A 22,629-nucleotide genomic window follows, 5' to 3' on the forward strand; every position below is an offset into this window, starting at 1 on the left:
CATTGACCCTCTTAATCGTGTGTCCATTTTTCACATTAGACCCACCAATCTGGACTCACCACTTGTTTCGGATAAGGCTTCATAGGTATAAGTCTTATGTGTCATGGTAGCACAGTGGTTAGCATTGCTGCCTTGCAGTGCTGGGGTCCCAGGTTCAATTATTGTAGTGAGTGCTATCTGTGTGGAGTTTGCATGTTCTCGCTGTGTCTGCCTGGGTTTCCCCCCACAGTCCAAGGCCGATTTTTTAAAAGAAAATCTTACAATGAGTACAACTCTAACTTAAGCCTTCTATCCAATAAATGACTTTAAAAAATTGTCTATTCTCAATCATACCATTTTGCAAGACGTTGCTGGGGCTGGATTTGCACGATAAAAAGAGTTCCTACCACTTGTCGTCGTCCATGTCTCTATAACCTGTCCTGGTTCTGAAGCTGCAACTGTCCAAAGAAATACCTGTAGGTTCATTGGCCTCTGGGAAAACTGGCCCTAGGTATGAGTGTGTGTGTGTCCCTGTGTGCCCAGCAATGGACAGCTGTTCTATCCAGTGTTCCCTGCCCTGCCCTGTCGCTTGCTGGGATAGGCTTTAGCTCCCCCTAGCCCTGTACTGGATAAAGTGGTCAGAGAATGAATGGATGGATGGTAATGTCTTGTACTGCACAAGCACAACGAGACCCTGAAGGCTTGTTGTTCTGACACAGCAACCTAGCAGAGACCCCCATCTTTTGTCCTCCAGCCTGACCGTACAGTTTGCCCAGACTGGACGGGCAGAGCGCCTCTAACTGACATGAAACTGCAAGCTGCAGTTCGCTCAAAGGCTCAGCAGGTTCTCTACAGCACGGGAGCTCTGGAAGGGACCGTGGGCCCTGTGCAAGGGCTGAGGAGGAAAAACCTGTCCTTCAGCTCCTGCAGAGGCCTGGACGACCACAGTTTCAGGGCCAGGGCAGGGAAAATCGACATCGGACGACAGCGAGCGGTAGGGCTTGGAGGGACACTTTATAATGCAAATCCAGCCACAGCAACCACTTGCCCAGTGAAATGATTGAAAACGGCCTTTTAAGAACGTTTACAACTTTGTCGAGGGTTAATGCTAAGTTAAGTGCAAGGCCAGCACACAGTACAGAATAAAGTTTATTTTGTTATTAAGAAAAGGCCCTGGCTGTCTAACCCTTGCCAAGCAGCGCTCTGCCAACGGCGTGCCAAGCAGTCAGCTGGTGACGTAACCCAGGCTCGAACTGGGACTGCCCAGGGCTCGGCCTGCGCTCTAGGAATATGCCCTCATTGGTGGAGCCACCTAGGACACCTCCAAATTTGTTTCCCCCTTGTCTACTTTTCTGTAGAGTATCGCTGTAAAGCTGGGGAGAGGAAGGATAGATCTTAGGAGACTTCTAGGATACAGGGGTGCGCGATTCCGATAGTCTGACAGTTCGGGCAGTTTTTGTTCTACATGCAACGTAGGACAGAGAGCCTCCTGCCCATTGGATCATTATGCTGTCTGTTAACATACAATATTTGACACATTTCATATTTTCCTCTTCGTCACAGTTAGAAAAAGAGGAAGGGTTGATACCGTATGACCATGAGCCACGACTGGCATTTCCAACATGAAATCACATAGTCTCACAAAATCCTGCCGCTGCTCTTATTTACACAAGGCTTTTTTTAAAAAATATAATTCTAAATGGTGCTTATTTATCCTGGACAGCCTGGAAAGTCAGTCACAAAATTTCCATACTTAAAAAAAACCCCAACACGGAATAAATGGAGAACTAATAATGAATAAATGTCCCGGATTAGTAATGGAAAAAAACGTGACAAATTTACAGAATGAGTAAGGTTTACAGGGCAGAAGACTACTTCTGTACTAATGGCAGGGGAAGGCTGGCAATTTTGATGTTGAACAGCAATATAGTAAAAAATTGGGAATTTAAACAGTCTGACAAGGGGTTGGGGTCAGCTAGCAGTAACAGATCCTGTCACGTTGCTTAAAAATACTTACAGAAAAGTGAAAGCTTTCTGTGGGTCTCCTCTAGTGGCATAAATTGAGTTGTATGCATGGAACAACAGCGCGACAGAATGACTGCTGTGAAGGAGCTTGATTGCAGCCACTAAGACAGTCTCTCACCTTTTAAAACTAGTTGCCCTGGAAAAGAAAAACGAGGGGCGCATTTTTGCCTTTTGCGTCTAATAATGCCCTCCCTCCCACTCTGTTCTCGTTTCCAGCCCCCTCCTCCTCCCCCGGTGTCCCAAGCTGTGTTTAATTGGTGGGTACTAAAGCCAGAACAGAAGTAATCAGATCAGAGTTTTTGAGCCGGGGACTCACGTGGAGACGCGCCGTCTGCGCAGGATTACAGCGGGACCTTGATTGAAGGCAGAGGCAGAGACGGAGCGAGCGAGGGAGCGAGAGGAATCGCTGGGAGAAGGAGTGGGAGGCAGAACGCCAGAGCCAGGGAGACAGCCGAGCGCAGGCAGAGGGAGAGCTGGGGAGAGAGGAAACCGGGGGCCCCCCGCGCCTGCAGAGAGGGCAAAGGGGCGAGGGAGCAGGAGAGAGGGAGCGAGGGAGCAGAGAGGGGAAGAGAGTGGGGCGGGAGCGCAGAGGAGAGGGTGGAGGAGAGGAAGTGAGCAAGGAAAGAAAGTTAGAAAGAGAGGAGAGGAGGCAAATAAATGAGAGGAGCAGCCAAAGTGAATGGCAAGGAAGGAGACGGCAGCTCATCCTGCCAGGAGCTGTGATCTGCTCTGCCCAGATGGCGTCTGCCATGTCACCTGGGGCTGGACACGCTCTACAGCAAAGGCTTCCTCACCAGCCCTGGCCAAAGCGGCCAGCTCTCCAGAGCCAGTCCGGATTAGCAGAACAACGCAGGCAGGCGGCACCAGCCGTCCTGAAGCAGGGCAGCTTCATTCCTCAGGGAGCGCCAGAGCTGGGTTTCTTCCCAGCAAAGAAGAAGCCGGAACCGAGCTCCAGCGGGCAGAACCATCGCAGGAGATTACTGCTTTTCGGTGGGCTGAAGCATTGCGCTTATCTGGGCTTTTCTGGGCAGAACTCCTTCGGGGAATCCAACAGCGCCGGCCAGAGCTCCTTATCAGATGGAGAATTTCATGGACAGAAGCCCGACGCCGAAGGAGGTTTCACTAAGGGGAAATATGTTAAAGCACTGGGCACTGCTGGGCTCAAGTATCGACCTGAACCACATGGCTTTGAAAGGAAGCATGGGGCTCGACCAAGGGTTACAGGACTAGAGAAGTCCAGAGAAACTGACTTTGCTACAGGGAAGTATCAATCACAATTGGACTTTGCTGGAGAGGACCACCAGAGGAGATTAAATAAGACAGAGCAGGGGGAATCGATATTCCCAGGATTTCACAGATACCATTTGCTAAAATCGAAAGTTCTTAGTGGACAGCACCATGACCGTGACCCTTTAAAACCCTCAGATTCAACCAGAACGATCTGCCCACCTGAACGCCGGTGTAATGGACCTAACTCTCGCCGGGACATTTCCGCAGGAGACGTTCAAAGGAGATCAAGGTGGACCAGACGGTGGACTGAACACCAGCTTGCCAGCGTCTCCCAAAAGCTGCGAGATGAGCCAGGCAGCGATCAGCAGCCGCAGGAGAGAGAAACTGGCATTGACCTAGCGGATCAGAACCCCGTGCCAGTCCGGGATCAGATCAGACAAGTGGTTCTGGACCTCGAGGGGGTTCTGGAGGGACTGAAGCAAGTCCATGTGGAGATGAAAGAGGTAAGCGATGTTGAGCTCTGCTCTGCCTGTGCACAACTGTTTATCATTTGTTCCCCATGTGTTCTGCCACAGAGTCAGACTGAGCTATAAATTTCAGGAGCAGGAGCCCTGTGTTTATGTAAAAAAAGCAGTGTTATACACATTCACCAAACTGTGATCACACAGGGGGGAAGATTAATTACTGGATACACTCTGCATGAAGTGTCACACCCTATACTTTTGACTTACCAATGTTTTAAAAGGTAAGGATGTTATGTGATGCACTTCATTCTTCAGTTTTGCTCAGAGGATGAAAGCCATAAGGGGGATAAGCAACACAGCAAAATTCCTTGCCAATGAATCATGGTCTTTCTTCTTTTTAGGAGTCTGATTGTCGTCTCATACACTGCACCTACCTACATACACCAAGCACAAACGCAGGACATTTTTTTGTCTTTTTCAGGGGAAACAGGAATAAGAGGTTACCTAGAGATTTGTTATTTGTTATAAGAGTGGTAACAATGCATTTTAAAATCAGCACCACACACATTTTGGACAGCTCTTAGCATTTAAGATGCTTCTCACCTTCACAGCGGTTTTAGGGCATCTAAAAATTAAATTCTTTGTGATCTGTCGCCTCAAATTTGTCAAGTTGCTATGCATGGCTGGTGGACGGACATCAAAAATCTGCTCTTTTCCTCACAGGTTGTTCAGCAAATCGAAAAGCTGACCTCCAGCCTTGATCTCACAGGGGAGGAGCCTAGCAACAGTTACCCTAACAACACCCTCTGCAGCAGCAGCTCCAGTGGGGTCATGGTGTCCAGTCTCAGCATGGGGCAGCCAGAAGGCTCCAAGCAGGGAGACGCAGGCTCTCCCTATATAAAACTCCTCACCGGTCCACATCCTCCTACTCCTAATCCGGCAGTCATCCTGACTCCCCTGAACCCGGATCGTGTCACTCTGCTGCTTCCATCAAGCAGGAGCGCCCTCTCTGCCACCAAGGAGAGGCCAGGACTGGTCTGGCTACCACGACTCCAAGGTCAAAACCCACAGGGTGGGACGGACAGCGGGCTGGCTGCTCCCGACCCACATTCGCAGAACCAGGCCCAGGCTCGTCCCGTCACCCAGAGACCCAGTGGCAGACTGGCAGGACCCAACAGTCTCCAAGCCGCCAGAAGCAAGAAACCGCCCCCATATCCTCGAAATGGAGAAAGAAGAAGCAACCATCCTGTCCGTACCTCTAAGACTCCTCCCTACCCAGGGAAACACAGACTCCTGTCCACTACAGTGTGAGGCAACAGGAGCTGCCATCATCACAGAGCTGTGACCAGCTCGGCCCAGAGCCGGGAGAGCCGAAGACTCCAGTCTGCAGACACTGAAGGGTGAGTGATGCTACCACTAACAGCAGAGCCAAATAAGGTAAAGGCTGAAAGGGGCTCCCAGAAACTCATCATTCATTTGCTCTTGGGTCTGATTTAACGCTTGTAAATCTCTTCTTCGGGATCAAAATCAAAACTAGTCTTCAGTGTGGTCTGTCATGGCTGGTGCCATTTTGTTGTTCTCCTGAATGGGTAATTCATTAGTTTTGTGACTCAAGCACAGAAGACAGATTTAGTTTTAAAAATCCATTGAAATCTATTGGTTTTACAATGTCGATCTCAAAGGTAAGTGACCGGGGCTGCTATAACAAGAGTTCGAGTGGGGCTTCAAAGTGAAATGAGTGTGATATTGTTAAGCTTAGCTTCATCTGTGTCCTGAACACGCCATCACTTAAGATGTTTAGATGCACCAGCAAACAGTGAATTACAATAATCCACCCTGGAAAAGACACACCAAACATCTTAGCTTTTGTACTTCAGAGAGAGAGAAATGGAAATGGAACTACTCCATTTTATTTTCTACCCACTTGTTCCAATTCAAGGTCATGAGGGAGCCAAAGCCTATCCCAGCAAGCAAAAGTGGAAGGCAGGCAGGGTTTGGCCAGCACAGGATGACAATCCAGCACAGGCCAGACATACACAGACACACACACTCACACCACAGCCAATTCTCCAAGAAGCCACATAACTTACCAGTCTGTCCTTGGACTGAAGGAAGAAATCCATGCGAACATGGAGAGAACATGCAAACTCCACACAGACAGCACAAAAGGTCTGGAATTGAACCCAGGGCCCCAGTGCTGTGAGGCGACAATGCTTACCACTGCCAACATGCAACCCTACAGTCTGTCAATTGGCAAATTAAAACTGCCATGCATTTTTTTTTAAAGGCGCCGTCCTTTGAATGAGATGTAAAACTGAGGTCCTGACTCTCCGTGGTTAATAAAAATCCCAGGGCGATTCTCCATAACAGTAGGGGTGTTAACCCTAGTGTCCTGGCCAAATGTCTCCTTGGCCTTTACCAATCATGGCCTCCTAATAATCCCTATCTCTGAACTGGATTCATCACTCTGCTCTCCTCCCCACAGATCCATACAAACAACACACACCACTACACCTAACAGACATGACGGGCGCTGAGTTCATGGTCATGTTAAGAAATCTAGTTTAATAAAACAAAAAACCAGACATCACGTTTCTGCACAGTTCTCACAACTGTCTTCTTACAGCAAAAGGAGTGTATAGCCATGACTACAGCCTCGCTCTGCATTTCACAATGTCTCAGGCGGCCCACTCGGCTGTGCAAGAGGTCACCTCTGACCTCCGACAGCTCGACAAGCTCCATCTGCTTCTCTATAAATACCGTAAAAGAGGTGAAGGGGCACCACCACAGCACACACAAACACCACCCACACAACCCAGCATTGCTGCGTGTCTCCGACTCAGTATTGAAAATGATCTTGCAGAATAATTAGGTCTGGGAATTGTAATACCAGATGTTCTGTATTACCTAATGCGAAACAATCACTTCACTGGTAGGTTGGGCATATTTAAAACAGGAGCAAAAAAGTCTAACTTGAAGAGTACATCCTGTTGTGAACGAAACCTGAACATCCAAGAATTCAGTTTCACAGGAAAGCAACCTTGCATCTGTTATTTTCTAGAACAAATACGAAAAAGTACTCTTTCCTGTTCCTGTCACATTAAATAGGATTTTCAACCACACTCTGGAAAATTGTATTGAAATTCAGTAGCAAATTCTCAAATTATAAAAAAAGCTTGGCTGCCCTCCTATGGATGAAATCCACCTCTGCACAGTAGTTTATTTTTCTTCATCTTTATGGGAAGCCCAGGATTTGTAGACGTACACCCAGAACATGTTTCACAAATCCCGTTCTTTTGGAACATTCAAGTTCCTGATGCTCTTTGCCACTTTCCTGGTTTTATTACTGGCCCTGGAATTACTAGTCGTGCCCTTGTGGGAGTGAATTCCCTCTCATATTCCAGAGCGGAGAGACTTCTTACACCAACTGATTATGGCAAAGTAAGCCAACTGCTCATTTGACATCCGTCACCAGAAAGGTGCTGGGAACCCACAGCCCTTCCCAGCAGCAGGGGGAGGAAGGCAGGACAAGACACTCGATGGAGGGCCAATGGCATTAAAGGGAACAATTTAAAGCCAACGTCTTCAGAAGTTGGGTAAAAATGCAAGCACCCAGAGGAGCCCAGTAAGAACATGTAAGCTCCACACAGAAGACACTCACTCCACAACCGAACCCTAGACCCACGAGCAGTGTGGCAGAAGCACCGTGAAGTTTTTTTTACATATTTCTCCTGAATAAAAGCAGCTCCTCTGCTCCTATTACACTGTAAACACTATGTGCATTATTTCCTTCTTATCCAAGCGCACACCATGTTTTTGAGTGTTGAAACGACTCTCAAATTAGCAAAATCTATAGTAAAAAAAAATCAGTTATTCCAGATTTTGGGGGGCAAGGTTTTCATCAGCTACAAATTCCAAAGCAAGTAGGTGAACGAGAACTTTGTTCCTGCTCTGAAACGCATTTTGCTGAAGCTGTCGACTCTCAAATGATATTCTTATCCTGCAGTTTTTTTGCGTGGACAGAATACGTTTGGCAGAATAAATAGAAAGGCCCCTGAATTCATTCCTCACTAAGTCTATTGGATCTCGGTTGCCGGACTGCAAAAACAAGAAATAAACCGTGAGATTATTCGAGCCTTTGAAGTCAAAGTATGTTAAAACTATTTCTAGACCGTGAATAAGAAACACCACAACAACTCACGCTTATTGACAAGAGTTTAATATGATCCTTATTTACTGCTCATCGTAAACTGGAAAAAAAAAGTAAAAAAAAAACATAAGGATGAAAAACTTCAGTAACCCAATCTAAGCATGTTATTGCACTGTAAAAATCTCATTTGTGTTTCCATAGTGACCCCTGCTGGCGGAAGAAGGAAGCAGCGCTGCCCCCGGACCAGCGGCAACGTCACAAGGCAGCAGAATTCTGGGAACGGGGAATCTCACGGAGAAGGTTCTACAGATTTATTATTCACCCGTTTGCAACGACGTTGACAATGTGTGTGCAAAAGTAGTCTAGGAGCGTGGTTTACAAAAGAAAAAACATGTCCTTGAAAAATTATAAAAAACTGCAGAAAATTAAAGGAAATAATAACATAAAGGTAGTATGTTTGCACAGGACAGGCAAGGCTCAAAATCTCAGGGAGAAATCAAGAGGTCTCTGTACTTGCAGACAACATACCATCAACATACACCCAGTAGCTCTCAGACCCCAACTCCAAACCGCAGCTTTCAAATCAACCCCCTCATGAATCTTAATCATGTTTTCAAACGCGCAGCCTAGAACAAAGACAAATTTTCAGTTCTATAAACCAACAGCCTCCCGCAGCGAAGGAGCGGTTGGGGCGGCTCCTCGCCAGGCTGTTCAGAGAAAACGGAAGGGTCCGCCGAGACAGCCCTGCAGGAGGTCAGAGAAAGTTCCCCGCTTGGTCATAAAAAGGCGCTCCTCCTCGCAGCGGCGGAGCCCGGCCGCTCAGAGCTCGTCGTGGCGTGTGCGGGCGATGATGGTGAGCTTGGACAGCTCGGCGCGGAACTTGCCATCTCTCTGTGTCACTGGAAGGGGGGTAATTCAATCATTACACTATGATTAATGGCAAACTAAAGGCACTGAGGAGTGATATTTCCATGTCCAGTACATCCTACATACACATTAGACCCAGTCAAGGTTTACTCCATGCGGAAAAGAGAAGAGACAACGTTTCTTCAGCTGTGGCACGACAGCTGAAACATTGTGTCACTTTTCTTTTCAGTCATGGAATAAACCTTTACTTGCTCCTTTATAACCTACGCATGCTGACCCAGCTATCCAATCAAACTATATATACACACACACACACATTATATATGGATATACACACATATACATGCATGATCTTTCCTTAGCCATCAATATCACTTGACCTGTGAGAGTTCAGTGCTCACAGCAGCGTGTGCGCTTGGCCGAGTCGGCTAACGCTGCAATCCAGCCGATTCTGAATTACTTCTGCAGACGTCAATGAGGTAAATTAACAGCTACTGTTTGGAATCGCACTCCTACACTGGCACAGCCTGACCTGTCGCCCTCTGACCTTTGACCTTCTAGCTGGGCCACAGAGGGTGCATGAGGCCAAGGGGGCCCAGTGTCCTGCCTCACCTGAGGTGTCCCCCACAGTATACTCCTCCTCCTTCAGCGCCACATCCTTCTGTCCACCCACGGCCGCCTGAGACTGCGGGGCGAGAGAGAGGGAGGAGCAGGAGACAGAAGAGCCAGTTCCAATAATTACAGCCGGCAAGTATAACATCAGGAACCACTCGTTTCACTTCACAAAACACAAGAACCCCGCTGAAAAGCTGCTACAGCTCTTGTTAGAGATCATATCAAACCAGTTCTGCTTTCTTGTGTGAGTATTCCAAGGGTCTGGCTGGTCGGGGTGCCTACAGGCTTTGGGGATCTGAAGCCAGTCCACACTAACTGTGTCTTTTATTCTGCTACAGCCCCACGGGAACAGGGCCTGCAGCGCGGGGTGGCGAAGGAGGTGCCTGTCCGTATCTCGGCACCCTGACTGCAGGGCAGAGACCTCGTGACCTGGCAGCGCAGGTGCCGAAGCGGGCACCGGGATCAGGGAGCGCCTGCAGGGGAGGAGGAGGCTTTCCACGCCAGCCTGCGTTCAAGCGCAGACCTGCATGCAGCTTCTTCAGTGCTGTTTCTCATTGCTCTCCCCCTTTGCTCCTGGCAATCGCACGCAGAGCAGGGACACCGCTGCAGCCCTAGACCACCCAGGGCAATGCTTTGATGTCATCTTGTGGGTATCCAGAAAATGATAAAACTGTGAAACAATGATGTGCCCCTTGGCTCTTCTTTAAACAATACCAACTTCAAATTCCCTCTCAGAGGCATGATGCAGAAGAGCTGACTGTTTAAGCATCAGTTGTTGATCGCCTCCGGGGTTCACCAGACAGGGCAGTAAGGGCCCTGATGGGGTTCTGAGCTAAGGAGAGGTGAAATCAACTGACACTAAAATCAACCCCCACCCCTCCCCATCAGAGCAGAGTCCCAGAGAGGCCAGAGGGCTGAGCAACACCCCCTATCTCCTATGATCCATAGCAAATTGTCATCCGCTCAGACACAGAAACTTTTCCAGCACAGAGAAGTTCAGAAAGATGGAAAACTTTCAATTGCCTCCATGGAGTATGTTAGAAATGCTGCCCCCTCCTGGTCAACCAGGGACAGTGCGGCAGCGTGCACAGCCACTTGCAAACCTTGCGGCTGTGAATTTCTCTGCTAGAGTGGCCATTTTTAGAGAACAGGAGTGCTCACGTCCTGAACACGGGTACAAGATGAAAAATAAGGAGATCCAATGAATTCGGTTATCTTTGATAAAGCAATAAGGCGTACATAAACATGGTAAAGAGACGAGGAGCGTAAAAGAGTGTTTCTGAGCCTGGCTGATACTTACATAGGCGCTGGCGTATTCAATTTTAGCTCCCGTCACCTCCGCCTTGAACTGAGTGAAGAAGAGGTAGGACTTCCCCTGGGGTCTGTCAGCGAAGACACACAGGAGTCACGACCAGGGACAGGGCTGCTTTAACACGCCGCAGCATGAAGCCGGTCTGTTTGGTAGCTTATTCTACAACAGCTTTCGAGATGTACAACAACCCAGCAGTAGTGCTTAGGACCGATGACACAGGTACTACAGCAAACAAATTTAGGAAAAGCGACTGTCCCTACAACATCACAACTATTGAACTTTCCGATATTCAACTCGGCATCAACGCTTCTATCAAATGAGCTTGATGACATTCACGAGAGGAGAATGATGCAAAAAACATACCACGCTTTTTAATCCCTTAAGTCCCTACTGCTCAATGGAAGACTCAAGACAATGTGTGGGAGCTCAGGCGCGCCTCCACCAGACACAGAAGAGAAGAGCGGTTGCACTTCACACAAAGCAGTAATCCCACTGAAAAACCCCATCTGCAGTGTACTGAGCTGGATCTCTTGTTAGAGCCAGCTTTTCTCAAACCCCTTCTGCCATCTAGTGTGAGTATCCCAAGGGTCTGGCTGGTCGGGGTGCCAACAGGTCATCCAGGGGTCATTCAAGCTGCAGCCCCAGAAGAGCTGGGAGAAGCTGAGGAATCGATCTAATTAAGACAAGCCGATTCAAGTCGTTAAAAGCCCAGCTGGATGGAAAGCCTGTAAACGCACCATCTCTCCAGGATCAGGATTAGGGGACCCCTACATGTGTAGGCCAGAGGAAGGATACTTTACCACTTCCATTCCATTCCAGGACTTTGTTCTATCTACTGCTTGTTTAGTGAGGTGAATTTCAGCAGCCAGGTTAATTAAGCAAATTAAGTCATTAATTTATTCGATGTCTCCAAGTCCTGGAGTAGGTGTACTGGTGGACGCCACACCTTGGCAAAACCTGGGAGTGGCACCTGGGGGCAGTCACACTCAATACTGCAGCGAAAGAGATGGCAAACCAACCTCCAGACCGAGCAAGAGAAGAGGCGCTCGTCGTCACTGATGCCCACACTCATCTGCCATTGCTGCACAGAGACAAAAGAACAGTGACAGTCCCTCCTTCCACAGGACAAACTCAAATTCAAACTCAACTCAAACAAAATGTTCAATTTAAGGTTCAGGTTTGATGCTTAGCTATAAAGTGTTACATGGAGGTGGAGAAAACAAACTATAGCTACAAAATGGGAACTGAGGAGCTTGAAAAAAAATACAAAAAAAAACAAGTATTTAAATGTTCAGACTTCATATTCCAGACCACAGATCTCCAGCTCTGTTCCTAGAGAGCCACAGCTCAGCTGGAGGTAAAAGTGATCAATGATCATTAATTTATAAAGGCCTGGAACACATCTGACTTTCGATTATTTTAGTAGATTAACTGATACAATTAAATCTGAAATGGCCAACTCTAACTAAGTGAACAAATCTCTTTCAGTGCCAAAATGAAATTCTTCCAAGTGTTTAGAAATTGATTAGTTGAGGTGGACCCACCAAACCAGCTGAAGAGTGACTTTCTGGGGCCAGAGTGGCCACACCTACTCCAGCTGTGTGGAAACCACAGCTACAGACATTGTGAAAAAGACAAACGTGGGGATATATTATTAAAGATGAAGACGTAAGGGATGGCACATTAAAGCTGTAAATGCCCTAAGTGGGGCCTCTTTTAGGAGATGGTGTACAATTTTGGTCACAACATTACAAAAAAAGATGGTGCTGTTCTGAAATCAGCCCAGGCAAGTGCAAGCAGACACATTCGTGGGCAGTAAGGAACATCACACTGACAGGTGGAAAGAAGAACTGTAATGCTCAGGGACCTGACTCAAACACCCAAACTCCTTGACATTTCTGACAGTAAGCAATGCTTAAAATGTGGGGGACGTGCTTTTAAAACTGAGGACGGGAGGCGCTTCTTTACACAGAGGGCTGCGGGGGTCTGGAACAAGCTGCTCAGCCATGGTGCTGAAGCCGAAACCATTCCAAGAATACGGCGGGACGAGATCCTTGGATAACTTGGGAATGAGCAACTGAACAGGCTGGAACGGCCCCCTCGGATTGACAGCCTCTCGTTACGCTCTTATACAAAGCCCACTTTTCCTTCCCTCCAGTAAATAAAGCCCCCAAAATTGACAATGGGTGCAGACTGAATCTCTTCATCCTTACACTACTCCCTCTTAATTATCACCCCTTGGAACTCATCACTGCTCCCAATTAACCCATTCGAGTCAACAGCTGGCTGGACTCACCTCGTTGGTCCCTCCTTGTGAAGCATAGGTAAAAGAGCAGCCGTATTCGCCCTGAAAATGGCAACACACGTGCAGATCAGACATTTAATTTCCTTTTTAAGCGACTGACAGGCATTTTATTCCCGTACGGATCGATGGCGCTGAGGCCAGTTTTTGTTTTTTTGTCCTCAGGGATCAGATCTGCAGGCTTAGAAAAGGAAGATTTCAATAAGCGTTCACCGTTTTCTGCCTCCTCTCCTACTTCTATGATCACTTTCCAACCTTGTTGGTGAATCCCGCAGAAACGAGAAATTCGTTAAATGAATAAACAATTAGATAAAAGCGAAACTATGCCGATTTCAGATGCCTGGTGTAAAGGGGTTTGTTAAACTGGGGGGTTTAATTAAAAGTAACAGGCAATTTTTAACCAGTGCTTTCACACACTCTATTAGAAAACCTGGGAAAAAATCAATTTAACTTCGGAAATCAAATCTAGAACGAGAGTAAAACCACATATCGAACAGAGCCACACACAGCTCATCACACTCGTGTGCAAAGTCCTTGATTCACAGAAAGATCTGCGGGTCGGCTCCCTCCTCTAACGCCAATGAATGGCCACATTGTGGATGAGCCAGCGCTTCAAACCCTGACGTGTCAGTCTCTCACAGGACAACCCGCCTTCCGGTGCTATGCCTCAATTTCACTTTTATTTCCACACTATAATCGTCGTTTTTGTTTCAACGAGAATAACTATAAGCGCAGCAGTAGGTTCGTGGAAAGGTGCATGTCCGTTTGGAGGAAAAGGCGCATCATCTTTGGCATAACCGTGCGTTTTGGTGCAGCAGTAGCTAACCCGCAAGAACCCCGCTCGACTCTTGTACACGTTTTCCAGTCACGATCGTACTTCTCCACTCAGGCTCAAATACCGTTTTGCGTTTCAAATTTGGAAGTGCACCGCCAAATACCTCTACCGAACCTAGGTTTTAGGCCAGAAAACGTTAAAAAAAAGGTTCAGCACAAAGCTGACCACAGTGCACCGGTGTCTCTGCGCCTTCTGATTTTTAAGCTAGTTCCTCCCCCTTCACAAATAAATCAGAACCAGGACCGCCAGGGTGACAATGCAGTTGGTAATGCAGTCCTCTCTAGTTCACACGGGTGCGAGATTTTACAGATCTCCCAATTTTACGCACACGAAAGCGCACAGTCGGTGTTTGTTAACACCCAGCGGTGTCCACACCAGGTACTTACAATCTTCTCGGAGAAGCTGTGCACCATCCCGCCGGGCCTCACATTAAACTCCACGGTCTTGGTTTTTTCCTGGGAAGCGGAGACAAATGTCACCGCTAATAACGATATTAACGAAACCTTCAACACGGTCTGAACAAGAGAGGGACCGAAACTGCTGCCACTGGAGGTAGCCATCTTGAAACCTCGAAATACTCCAACTACCGTACTATCCGTAGTAAAGGAGTAGCTGCTTGGGTTTACGGTAGTAGATGCGCAACTGAAAAGCCGTTTTCCAGACGGGTCTCTGCACAGCCGCTCTGTGGAAGTCGGGCGCTTTTGTCACCACACCTGGTTTGAGAAGAGTAACAATATGTCTGCCCCGCGTTTTGAAATAGGTTCTTATTCTGTACTGCTTTTCGAGATTGTTCGCTTTGTGTGAGATGTCGATATTATTAAAATCCAGTTATATTCCACAAAACGGGTTAAACATGCTCACTAACCAAACGTTTTAAATAATAATAATAATAATAATAATAATACACTTATATAGCGCTTTGCTGGACACTTTACAGGTAATGGGGATCCCCTCCACCACCACCGGTGTGTACCCCCACCTGGATGATGCTCCAGTCCGCTCCCCACACACCAGCTCTCAGTGGGGAGGAGAGCAGAGTGATGAAGCCAGTTCAGAGATGGGGATTATTAGGAGGCCATGACTGGTAAAGTCCAGGGGGAAATCTGGCCAAGACACCAGGGTAACACCCCTACTCTTTTTGAGAAGCGCCCTGGGAATATTAGAGATTCACATACTGTAAATTTCATCACGAAAATAGTTATGTAATAGATCTATTTAGAAAATAAATACGCATTTTGAACTAACGTCTTTTGCTATTTCCAACATGATACATTTTTTCATGCTTTCACCTGACACCTGAAGAAGGCGCCACGGCCGAAACGTACTGTTTTCTCTCTTCTCTCTTCAGCATGGAATAAACCTGTTACTTGTTCATTTGCAGCCTACGCATGCTGACGCAGCTACCCCCCTTAATTATAAATAATACATTGTTACCAAACACTCGTACAGTGTATCAAGGTTGAGAACCTACTAGTATAGACTCTTGTCTGGTTAAGCAATATTTAGTTGTACCACTAGAGGGCACTCCGGTCGCTCCAGAACACTGCGGAATTCGTAGCTTTCCCCTGGCTGAACGCCTATTACTACTAACGCTAAACCGGGCTGTGGATCTCGGTCCTGGATGACTGCTGTCAGATGACTAGGTCTCTTTAAAGCGCCTGTGCCTGTAGGACAGAGATGTGTTGTGAAACTCGGGCAATCATGCTGATGGGGGGCTAAATGAAGTTACTGTGTCAGAAGCTGAACTGGAATGAAAACCCATGCCAACACACCAACCCTCCGGGACGGGACATTAATTAGACAGGTTGCATCTTAGGACAGGATGGCTCCAGCTGCAGTCCTGGAAGGCCAGTGTGTCTGCAGTTGTTCATTCTAACTAAGCTCAAAGTGACCCAATTCAAGAATCGCTCCAGTTAAGCTAATAACCAACAGGTTTTCAGGGGCTGTGGCCTTCAGACAGCACCAGGCCAGCTGGACATGATATGGACCACACTGGTATGCACATATCTCTAATGATTTAATGTTCATTAGCCATTTGCCATTTAAATACATAGCTGGGCATGTGGTGCACCAGAACCTGGACAGTCCTGGGTTGCAGTGCTGTGTATGACTAGATTCTTATTCAGTAAGCATACAGGACAAAACATTTTTAAAAATACAGCATTTGGTTACAAACGGTCTTACCTCTCCAATAACAACTCAGAAACCGCTAAGTTAAACTCCTGCTGTTTGTGCGATATGTTCTGCTGAAGGAATGTTTCACTCAGTTTTTGATTACATTTCGGCAGAGCTGGGCCACAATTTCCCACCAGCTTTCGGCTGCTCAGGTCTCGCGCCGCAGCTCAGACGCGTCCCGGGACGGGTGTCTGACAGACGCCTCCTCAAACAGCTGCCTTTATTTTCACACAGCAGTGGTAGTGGGGCAGCTGGGACTCTGCTGTCGGCGTCTCTGTTTATTTAAGTCTTGTCTGAGATTCGCATCCCTCCTGCATGTTGTCCCTTCTTCCATCTCGTAATGCACTTTCCCGTCATCTCCAGAGGAGGGCCTGCTGGCTTCTGCCGTTTTCCTTCGTCCCTGTCATCGAGCTCTGTTGCACTTCACTGAGTAGCTTTCCAAGTCGTCATACTCTTCCCATGCTCACAAGAGAGGCCAATGATAGTACAATAATAAATGAAAAGGTTATTTTTCATAGCTCTGCAGTGCTAACCTAATGGAACCTACACCTGACACTGTAAGTAGTTGAACACCTTATTGAGAGGCTGTTGGTCTCTGAATGGATGTTGTTTGGCATGTTCCTATGAATTTAGAAAACCTACAAATGCCAGGTGGGCTTCTTGGCTTATCTGGCTTGTTTGGTTGCTAGTAGGTGAGCCGTTTTCTGAAGGAAATCAGAGTCCCGGCTTTAAAACATGGCTGGGTGGCTTGTTCCAGACTCCTACCACCCTTCATGTAAACACGTGCCTCATATTCTCAGTCTTAAATACACTGCCCCTTGTGAATGGATGCACAGTATTACCCAGGACTTCACGATCCTATCATTTACCGAAACTTTTCTTTTACTACATACGGTAGCAGCAGGAATTAGGAAGGCATGTAGTAAGACAACAGTCTGGAGCAGTGGTCAGAGTTTGGGCCTTATAACTGAAAGGCTGTGGGTTCAAAGCTCTGGAGAAACACTCCTCTTGTTCCTGGGCAATATCCTTCATCTGCGTTGGTCTTATAAAACAGCCAGCTGTGTAAATAGGTGCAAGTGTAAGTTGCTTTGCAGAAAGAAAAACTCTCAGCCCCATAACGTAGTTTCTGTTAATTTTATTATGAATTTAAGTCTTTCTTATATTTGTTAATGTGAGCAGGGTGGGGTATAGGGGGGTGCCTGGATAGACTCTATTAATCATCCCTACTCCCTCCAACAAAACTCAGCTGCAAGTGAGTGTGGGATTCGGTTAGGTCAGTAGCTCAGTGCTGGAAAGTCAGGCAGAAGTGTGAGGCCGTGTGCTAACTTTCACTAATGCTCTTTAAGTTCAAAGTTCAGGATGCCTGAAATTGTGCAAACATGTACCGTACAGAAAGACACATTGTAAACCAGGTTTGCTGCCTCTAGCAAGGTAGCCAAGGTGCAGTGTAATAATGCAAACCACCCAGAGCAGCATGAGTGAGGAGCAATTCACCCTGTAACAAAGAAACTAGAGAAAAATAACTTGAGAATGACATAATTGTGCTTAATTGTTTATGGTTTTTTAGCTATTAGGTTGCATTTCAGCACACAACTATTGGAATTTTCAAAGCTTTTTGTCACGAGATTAAGTTTTCTCAAACAATTGTGAGGAAAAACAAACATGGAAGTACTGTAATTCTAGGTTTATTAGGACAATTGCAATTAGGGGGAATTAAATGTATATTTAGGCATTTTGCTTGATTAATGTAAATCTGTACTTTTTTATATAGGGAAAGTATATAATTCATGTCAAGGGAGGTTACAGTCTGTCAAAATTGTATAATGCTCTAGTAAGACCTAATTTAGAATATTGTGTACAATCATACACATTACATTAAAGAAACTGCTGCACTAGAATTAGTCTACAGAAGAGAATCTGGGTAGATTCCAGGACATAAAGGATTTTCCAACACTGATAGGCTGAAGGAACTGGATCAGAGAAAGAATGTAATTATGAAGGGATCTGATACGTCCTCAAAACCATTGACAGAGTCTAGCCAGCACACCTTCAGAATAAACCATCAAGTATGTATGACACTGAGGGTAATGCTGTTAGGTGCGATTGGACGGTAACGAGGATGGATTCGGTACAGGAGCAACGCTGAATCTGTTGTGCAGAAGAGAGTTGCTAAGGGCTCAGGCTGGCAGTGAGGGGCTGCCCACAGGCTGGGGCTGGGTGGCAGTCTGGTCTACCCAGTATTTCATACAGCCAGTCAGACAGACACGGCTCAGTACTGACCTGGTTGCATTGACTCTTGTATGTTGAAACAGCGAGACAGCACTGGACCACAAATAACAAACAGAGATTCCATCCGAGACATTCACCCAGCTGTCCCCTGTGGCACAGATGCTGTGGCAGTGGCCTGGTGCTGGCGGAGCAGCTGTGAGGAGGGCACTGCGGTGCTCCAGACGCAGCAAGGATGTACAAACTGTCCCAGGATGGGAGTAGGCTGGAAGTGGAGGCATCCATATCGGCCCACTGCAACATTCCTGCTTTTCCACAACAGCTGGGAACACCCCCAGTATCCCATCTGAGGAGTGGTAAAAGACATCTGTGGTCGGTGGACGAGCTGTCTTCTGCCGTGCTGAACTCACTGGCCCCTTCCTTTGTTTGTTGTCTTCTCGCAAGGACTCCTCAAGCAGCACCGCCTTGAGAGACTTATCTCTCTGGCCATCAGGCAGGGCTCAGATGAGAAGAGATCATCCAGTTCATCGTGCTGAATTGGATTCTCTTCTCTGGAGTCGCATACCCACAACACTGTGCTGTTTCATCCAGATTTCCCTTGCTTTCAGTTTTAGAGGCATGTATGCATGAAGTGTGGTGTATGAAGCTGGATCTTCTCTTAATATAAAAAGCCCCAAAACAGAGCATAAAACTGGCATTCCATCCACTTTCTAACTGCTTAATCCAATTCAGAGTCACAGGGAAGCTGGAGCCTATCTTAGCAAGCAACAGGCACAAGTCCAGGTACACCCTAGACAGGACACCAGTCAGTCCATCACAGGGCGCACAGACACACTCACACCAGGGCCAATTTTCCCAGAAGCCAATTGACCTGCCGGCATGTCTTTCGACTATGGGGGAAAACCAAGCCGCCCAGAGGAAACCCACACAAACATGAGAGAACATGCAAACTCCACCCAGACAGCACCCGTGGTCCAGAATTGAGCCCAGAGCCCCGGCACTGCAAGACAACAATGCTAACTACAATGCCGCCGTGCCTCCTGGACATCTGTCCTAAAGGCTGTCAGACATTAGGGAAGAAAAGTCTGACTTTGGGTGTGAGGGGGTTCCATTGCAGCAGAGTATCTTTTTATATCACCAACACAGCACGCCTCTTCCCCGGTATGCCACTGATCACATGGATGAATCACACGGAAGGCACAGGGAAGCTTTTCTCTTCTCTTACCAGCTGCAGGAATCCTGCCCTCTGTCTACATTACCTCTGTCAAGAACGGGGATAGATCTTTCTAGACATACGTCCATAGAAACTGTAACTAAGATGCCGGTGCTGAGGATTTATTTCTATAAGGAATCTCCGCACAGCGTTAGGAGAGCAGAGCAAATATTTAGGAAGAGTGGAAAAAAGCATTTTGGAGCAGAAGTCCTACGCTGAAAAGGGCATGTGTATGGAAAACGGGAAAGGTCACTGGGAGGATGGATGCCTAAACAATGGACAGATTTATGGGTGAATGTGTTTGTCTGCCTTGGAATTCCATTCAGTGGGTAGCCAGTGCAGACTGAACTTTGCTTGGCGCGGACACGGGTGTCCAGGAGCTTCTTATGGAAAGATAATGGTCTTAGATTCCAGCGGGGAAAAATCCCTGGATGACAGGAAGAGTAGCTTGAAGGAGGGTCCAGTCCCAGGCACCTGCATGATTTTCCAGGAATCCAGGACTGACAGCAGCAGAAATAAGTACAATTCATTGAGCTCCAACTCCTATTCTTGTGGAAATTAATTTATATGCATTATGCATTGTTAAAATCTTAACCTGTCTTATTCCTCTTTCTTTAATGTCTTGGTCTGCCAAGAAGGCCCAATAGCAGAATTAATACAGACAAGGACTCCTTTTCCCTTTGAATACCTTACATATTCCAGATCTTGTGACCAGTGAAGTCGTATCTGACTCCTTGAATGCGGTTGCTCTGAATATGTGGAAAGTTACATTGAGAAGGCTTGCCCTTGACCTCACTCTAGTGACCTCGCTTAAGGGACTGACTGAAAGCAGAAGCTACAGAAAACTAAAATGGCAACGAAATGGTATCAGAGCAGGTGATTAACATCAATCTGCCCTCTAAGCTCTTGGCCACAAACATAAACAAGTTAGAAAATAAATTGTATATTGCTAAAGCCGAGCATTTTGTAACTTTTACTGAATATAAACCCAACTGGGGTGACTTGGGCCCGGGTTTAAATTCTGTACCTGGGGTGCTATCTGCATGGAGTTTGGATGTGGGTTTCCTCCCACAGTCCAAAGCTGTGCTGGTAGATTAATTGGCTTCTGGGTAAACTGGCCTGGGGTGAGTGTGTCTGTGTTGCTCTGTGATGCCCTGGTGTCCTGTCCAGGATGTATCTCGCCTTGCGGCTGTTGCTTGCTGGGATAGGCTCTGGCTCTCCTGCGACCCTGTATCGGATTAAACCAGTTAAGATGTGGGACTTTTATCATTATGACACACTTAACCTTGGGGTGCTGAATGAGACCATTCCAATGCGCTTCTCTGATGATCTCTGCGCAATCCTCTGTCCAGTGACTTGGCCGGTACGCATGCTGCAAAGGTCTGGCCAGCTTCTTTGCTGTACGTTATGGCTGATAGGTGTTGTTTGCTGAGCTCAGGGCTTTCTGCCCGGACGACACAGCATCTGTGGAATTTCTCTGCTCCCTGCAAGCAGAGCTAGGCTGCCATCTCATCCAGCCTGCTGCAGGCCATTGTGGCTGGGCTGCACGTTCAACTGCTTTCATCCCTGATATGCATATTGCATTGGTCCTTGCATTGGTAGCCCTGGTTTTGACTACACATGGGGATCTGGTTAGGCTTCCTGTTACTGGTTTGCTGTCATACTGATAGGCCTTTTGACTAGTTTGATCCATAGATCCATCATATAATCACAGTTTATGAGGTTGTGGCACTTAATAGGCATCAGCTCCTGAGTTGCAAATATCAATGTGACAGTTCATCTTCTGTGAGTTTGCGCTGATCCCCAGACTGTTGGCATTTGACCATGAACAACAGCCTGTCAAACTGGGCCGTTCTCTTGTCATTCATTTTGACATTCTCAATGTGATTGATAACCAGTCTCAAACAGCCAGTAAACCATAAACCTGCTCTGTGGAACACCCTAGCGCATGAACTAGCATTTAGTGTTTTAGTGGGAATCTCACGCAATCCTTTCAGTTATTATCAGGAAACAGGAAGAGATGTTCATATTTAGAGAGATATAAATCTGCTCCTATGTAGAGACTCAGGGAGCCTGGCCATGACGGGAGAATCTCTGATCACTGTACTTTATTCTGGTTCCAGATCTATCTCTAGGGGATAGATGGGTTGACCCAGTCCCTGCTGGAGACCTGTGGCACTCTTTGTTACTTTGCTCCTGCTGTGTTTGGATGGCTGGTGATGACAGAGATCAGTCCTGTCTCCAGAGTCGCGCCGTGTGTCCACATCACAGCTGAGCAAACGTTTGGAACTTTATTTTTGCTTTGGCATTCCTGAAATGACAGAAAAAGGGAGGGTATCTATTTCCTGGGCCGGGCCCCCGTTTGTCAAATGTCTTTTTTAGTCCTGCTCACTGACTTTAACTCCCGTCTCCATTAATCTCCAGGGACGCAGGAGTAGGATGACACGCTGGGCTAACTTTTTAATAAACACCCCTGAACTGAGGTGTGGATAAAACAGCACTGTGGGTAAATATGGGTCTGGAATTCCTAGACAGAAGAGAAAGGAGTTCAGCAGTGAGGAGACACTGCTTTCCAGACAGCTTGAAAAACACTGAAGCTAATCTGGCAGATGCTAACCACTGCGGAGTCCAGGGTAAACCACTTGAATTTATGTGTTGTTTTTTTTTCATTTTCACATCTTCAATTACTGCAGCTGCCATCCCACACACTGGACTCTGCATGTGGGCGCATCCAAAATGAAAGAGATCAAACGAAAAATTGCAGCTCACATTGTTTCTGTTTCACAACATCGTTGGAGGACTGGCGGCTGGCATTTTACAGAGAAGCAAACGCGAAACCCCTTTCGAATTCCTGCAGGTCAACATCTGTGCAATTCTTTTTCTTTTAAATGAAGCCTTCAAATCCATCAAAAGCCCAAAGGTGCAGAATCTATCCTCTGTCTCTCTGGCATTCATGAATAATGGTGGATAATCGTTTTAAGAAATGACAAGTAATTATCCTTACAGTATAATTGACCTTTCTTTGACACCCTGAGAAAAAGCTCAAGTAAAAATAACTATGGGAAACCAATTTCATCTCTCTATGTCTTCCCATAATTCACCACCTTGTCTGGGGGTTTTGTGGGGAGGTTACAGTTAGTTAGAGTAAAAGATGGGAAAAAAGTTCGGCTTTGAGGATTGGGCTCGTTTTTACAGCCGAAAGAAAAGGACACATTCATTCCCTCAGAGTGCTGGCG

General features: G+C 46.9%; 2 protein-coding genes and 1 long non-coding RNA gene across 3 annotated transcripts; 2 read left to right on the plus strand and 1 right to left on the minus strand.

Annotated features, from left to right (window-relative positions):
* Positions 1–784: 784 nt before the first annotated feature.
* Positions 785–8,148, plus strand: LOC148813849 (uncharacterized). The gene is made up of 5 exons (XM_088907323.1): positions 785–973; positions 2,221–2,261; positions 2,369–3,737; positions 4,422–5,098; positions 8,050–8,148. Exons 1-4 carry the CDS (start codon positions 785–787, stop codon positions 5,007–5,009), a joined length of 2,187 nt encoding a protein of 728 aa, XP_088763449.1. The 3' UTR covers positions 5,010–5,098; positions 8,050–8,148.
* Positions 7,901–14,351, minus strand: mydgf (myeloid-derived growth factor). Its single transcript, XM_088907824.1, has 6 exons — positions 14,166–14,351; positions 12,939–12,989; positions 11,662–11,723; positions 10,631–10,712; positions 9,328–9,400; positions 7,901–8,747 (listed from the first exon to the last, which is right to left on the minus strand). Exons 1-6 carry the CDS (start codon positions 14,337–14,339, stop codon positions 8,668–8,670), a joined length of 522 nt encoding a protein of 173 aa, XP_088763950.1. The 5' UTR covers positions 14,340–14,351; the 3' UTR covers positions 7,901–8,667.
* LOC148813851 (uncharacterized) lies at positions 9,277–10,011 on the plus strand. Its single transcript, XR_016086186.1, has 2 exons — positions 9,277–9,462; positions 9,669–10,011. It is a non-coding gene; the product is annotated as an uncharacterized LOC148813851 (long non-coding RNA).
* Positions 14,352–22,629: the final 8,278 nt, after the last annotated feature.

Source organism: Atractosteus spatula, chromosome 28 (genome assembly GCF_055471065.1).
Source record: "Atractosteus spatula isolate fAtrSpa1 chromosome 28, fAtrSpa1.hap1, whole genome shotgun sequence".
Taxonomy (NCBI): Eukaryota; Metazoa; Chordata; class Actinopteri; order Semionotiformes; family Lepisosteidae; genus Atractosteus; species Atractosteus spatula.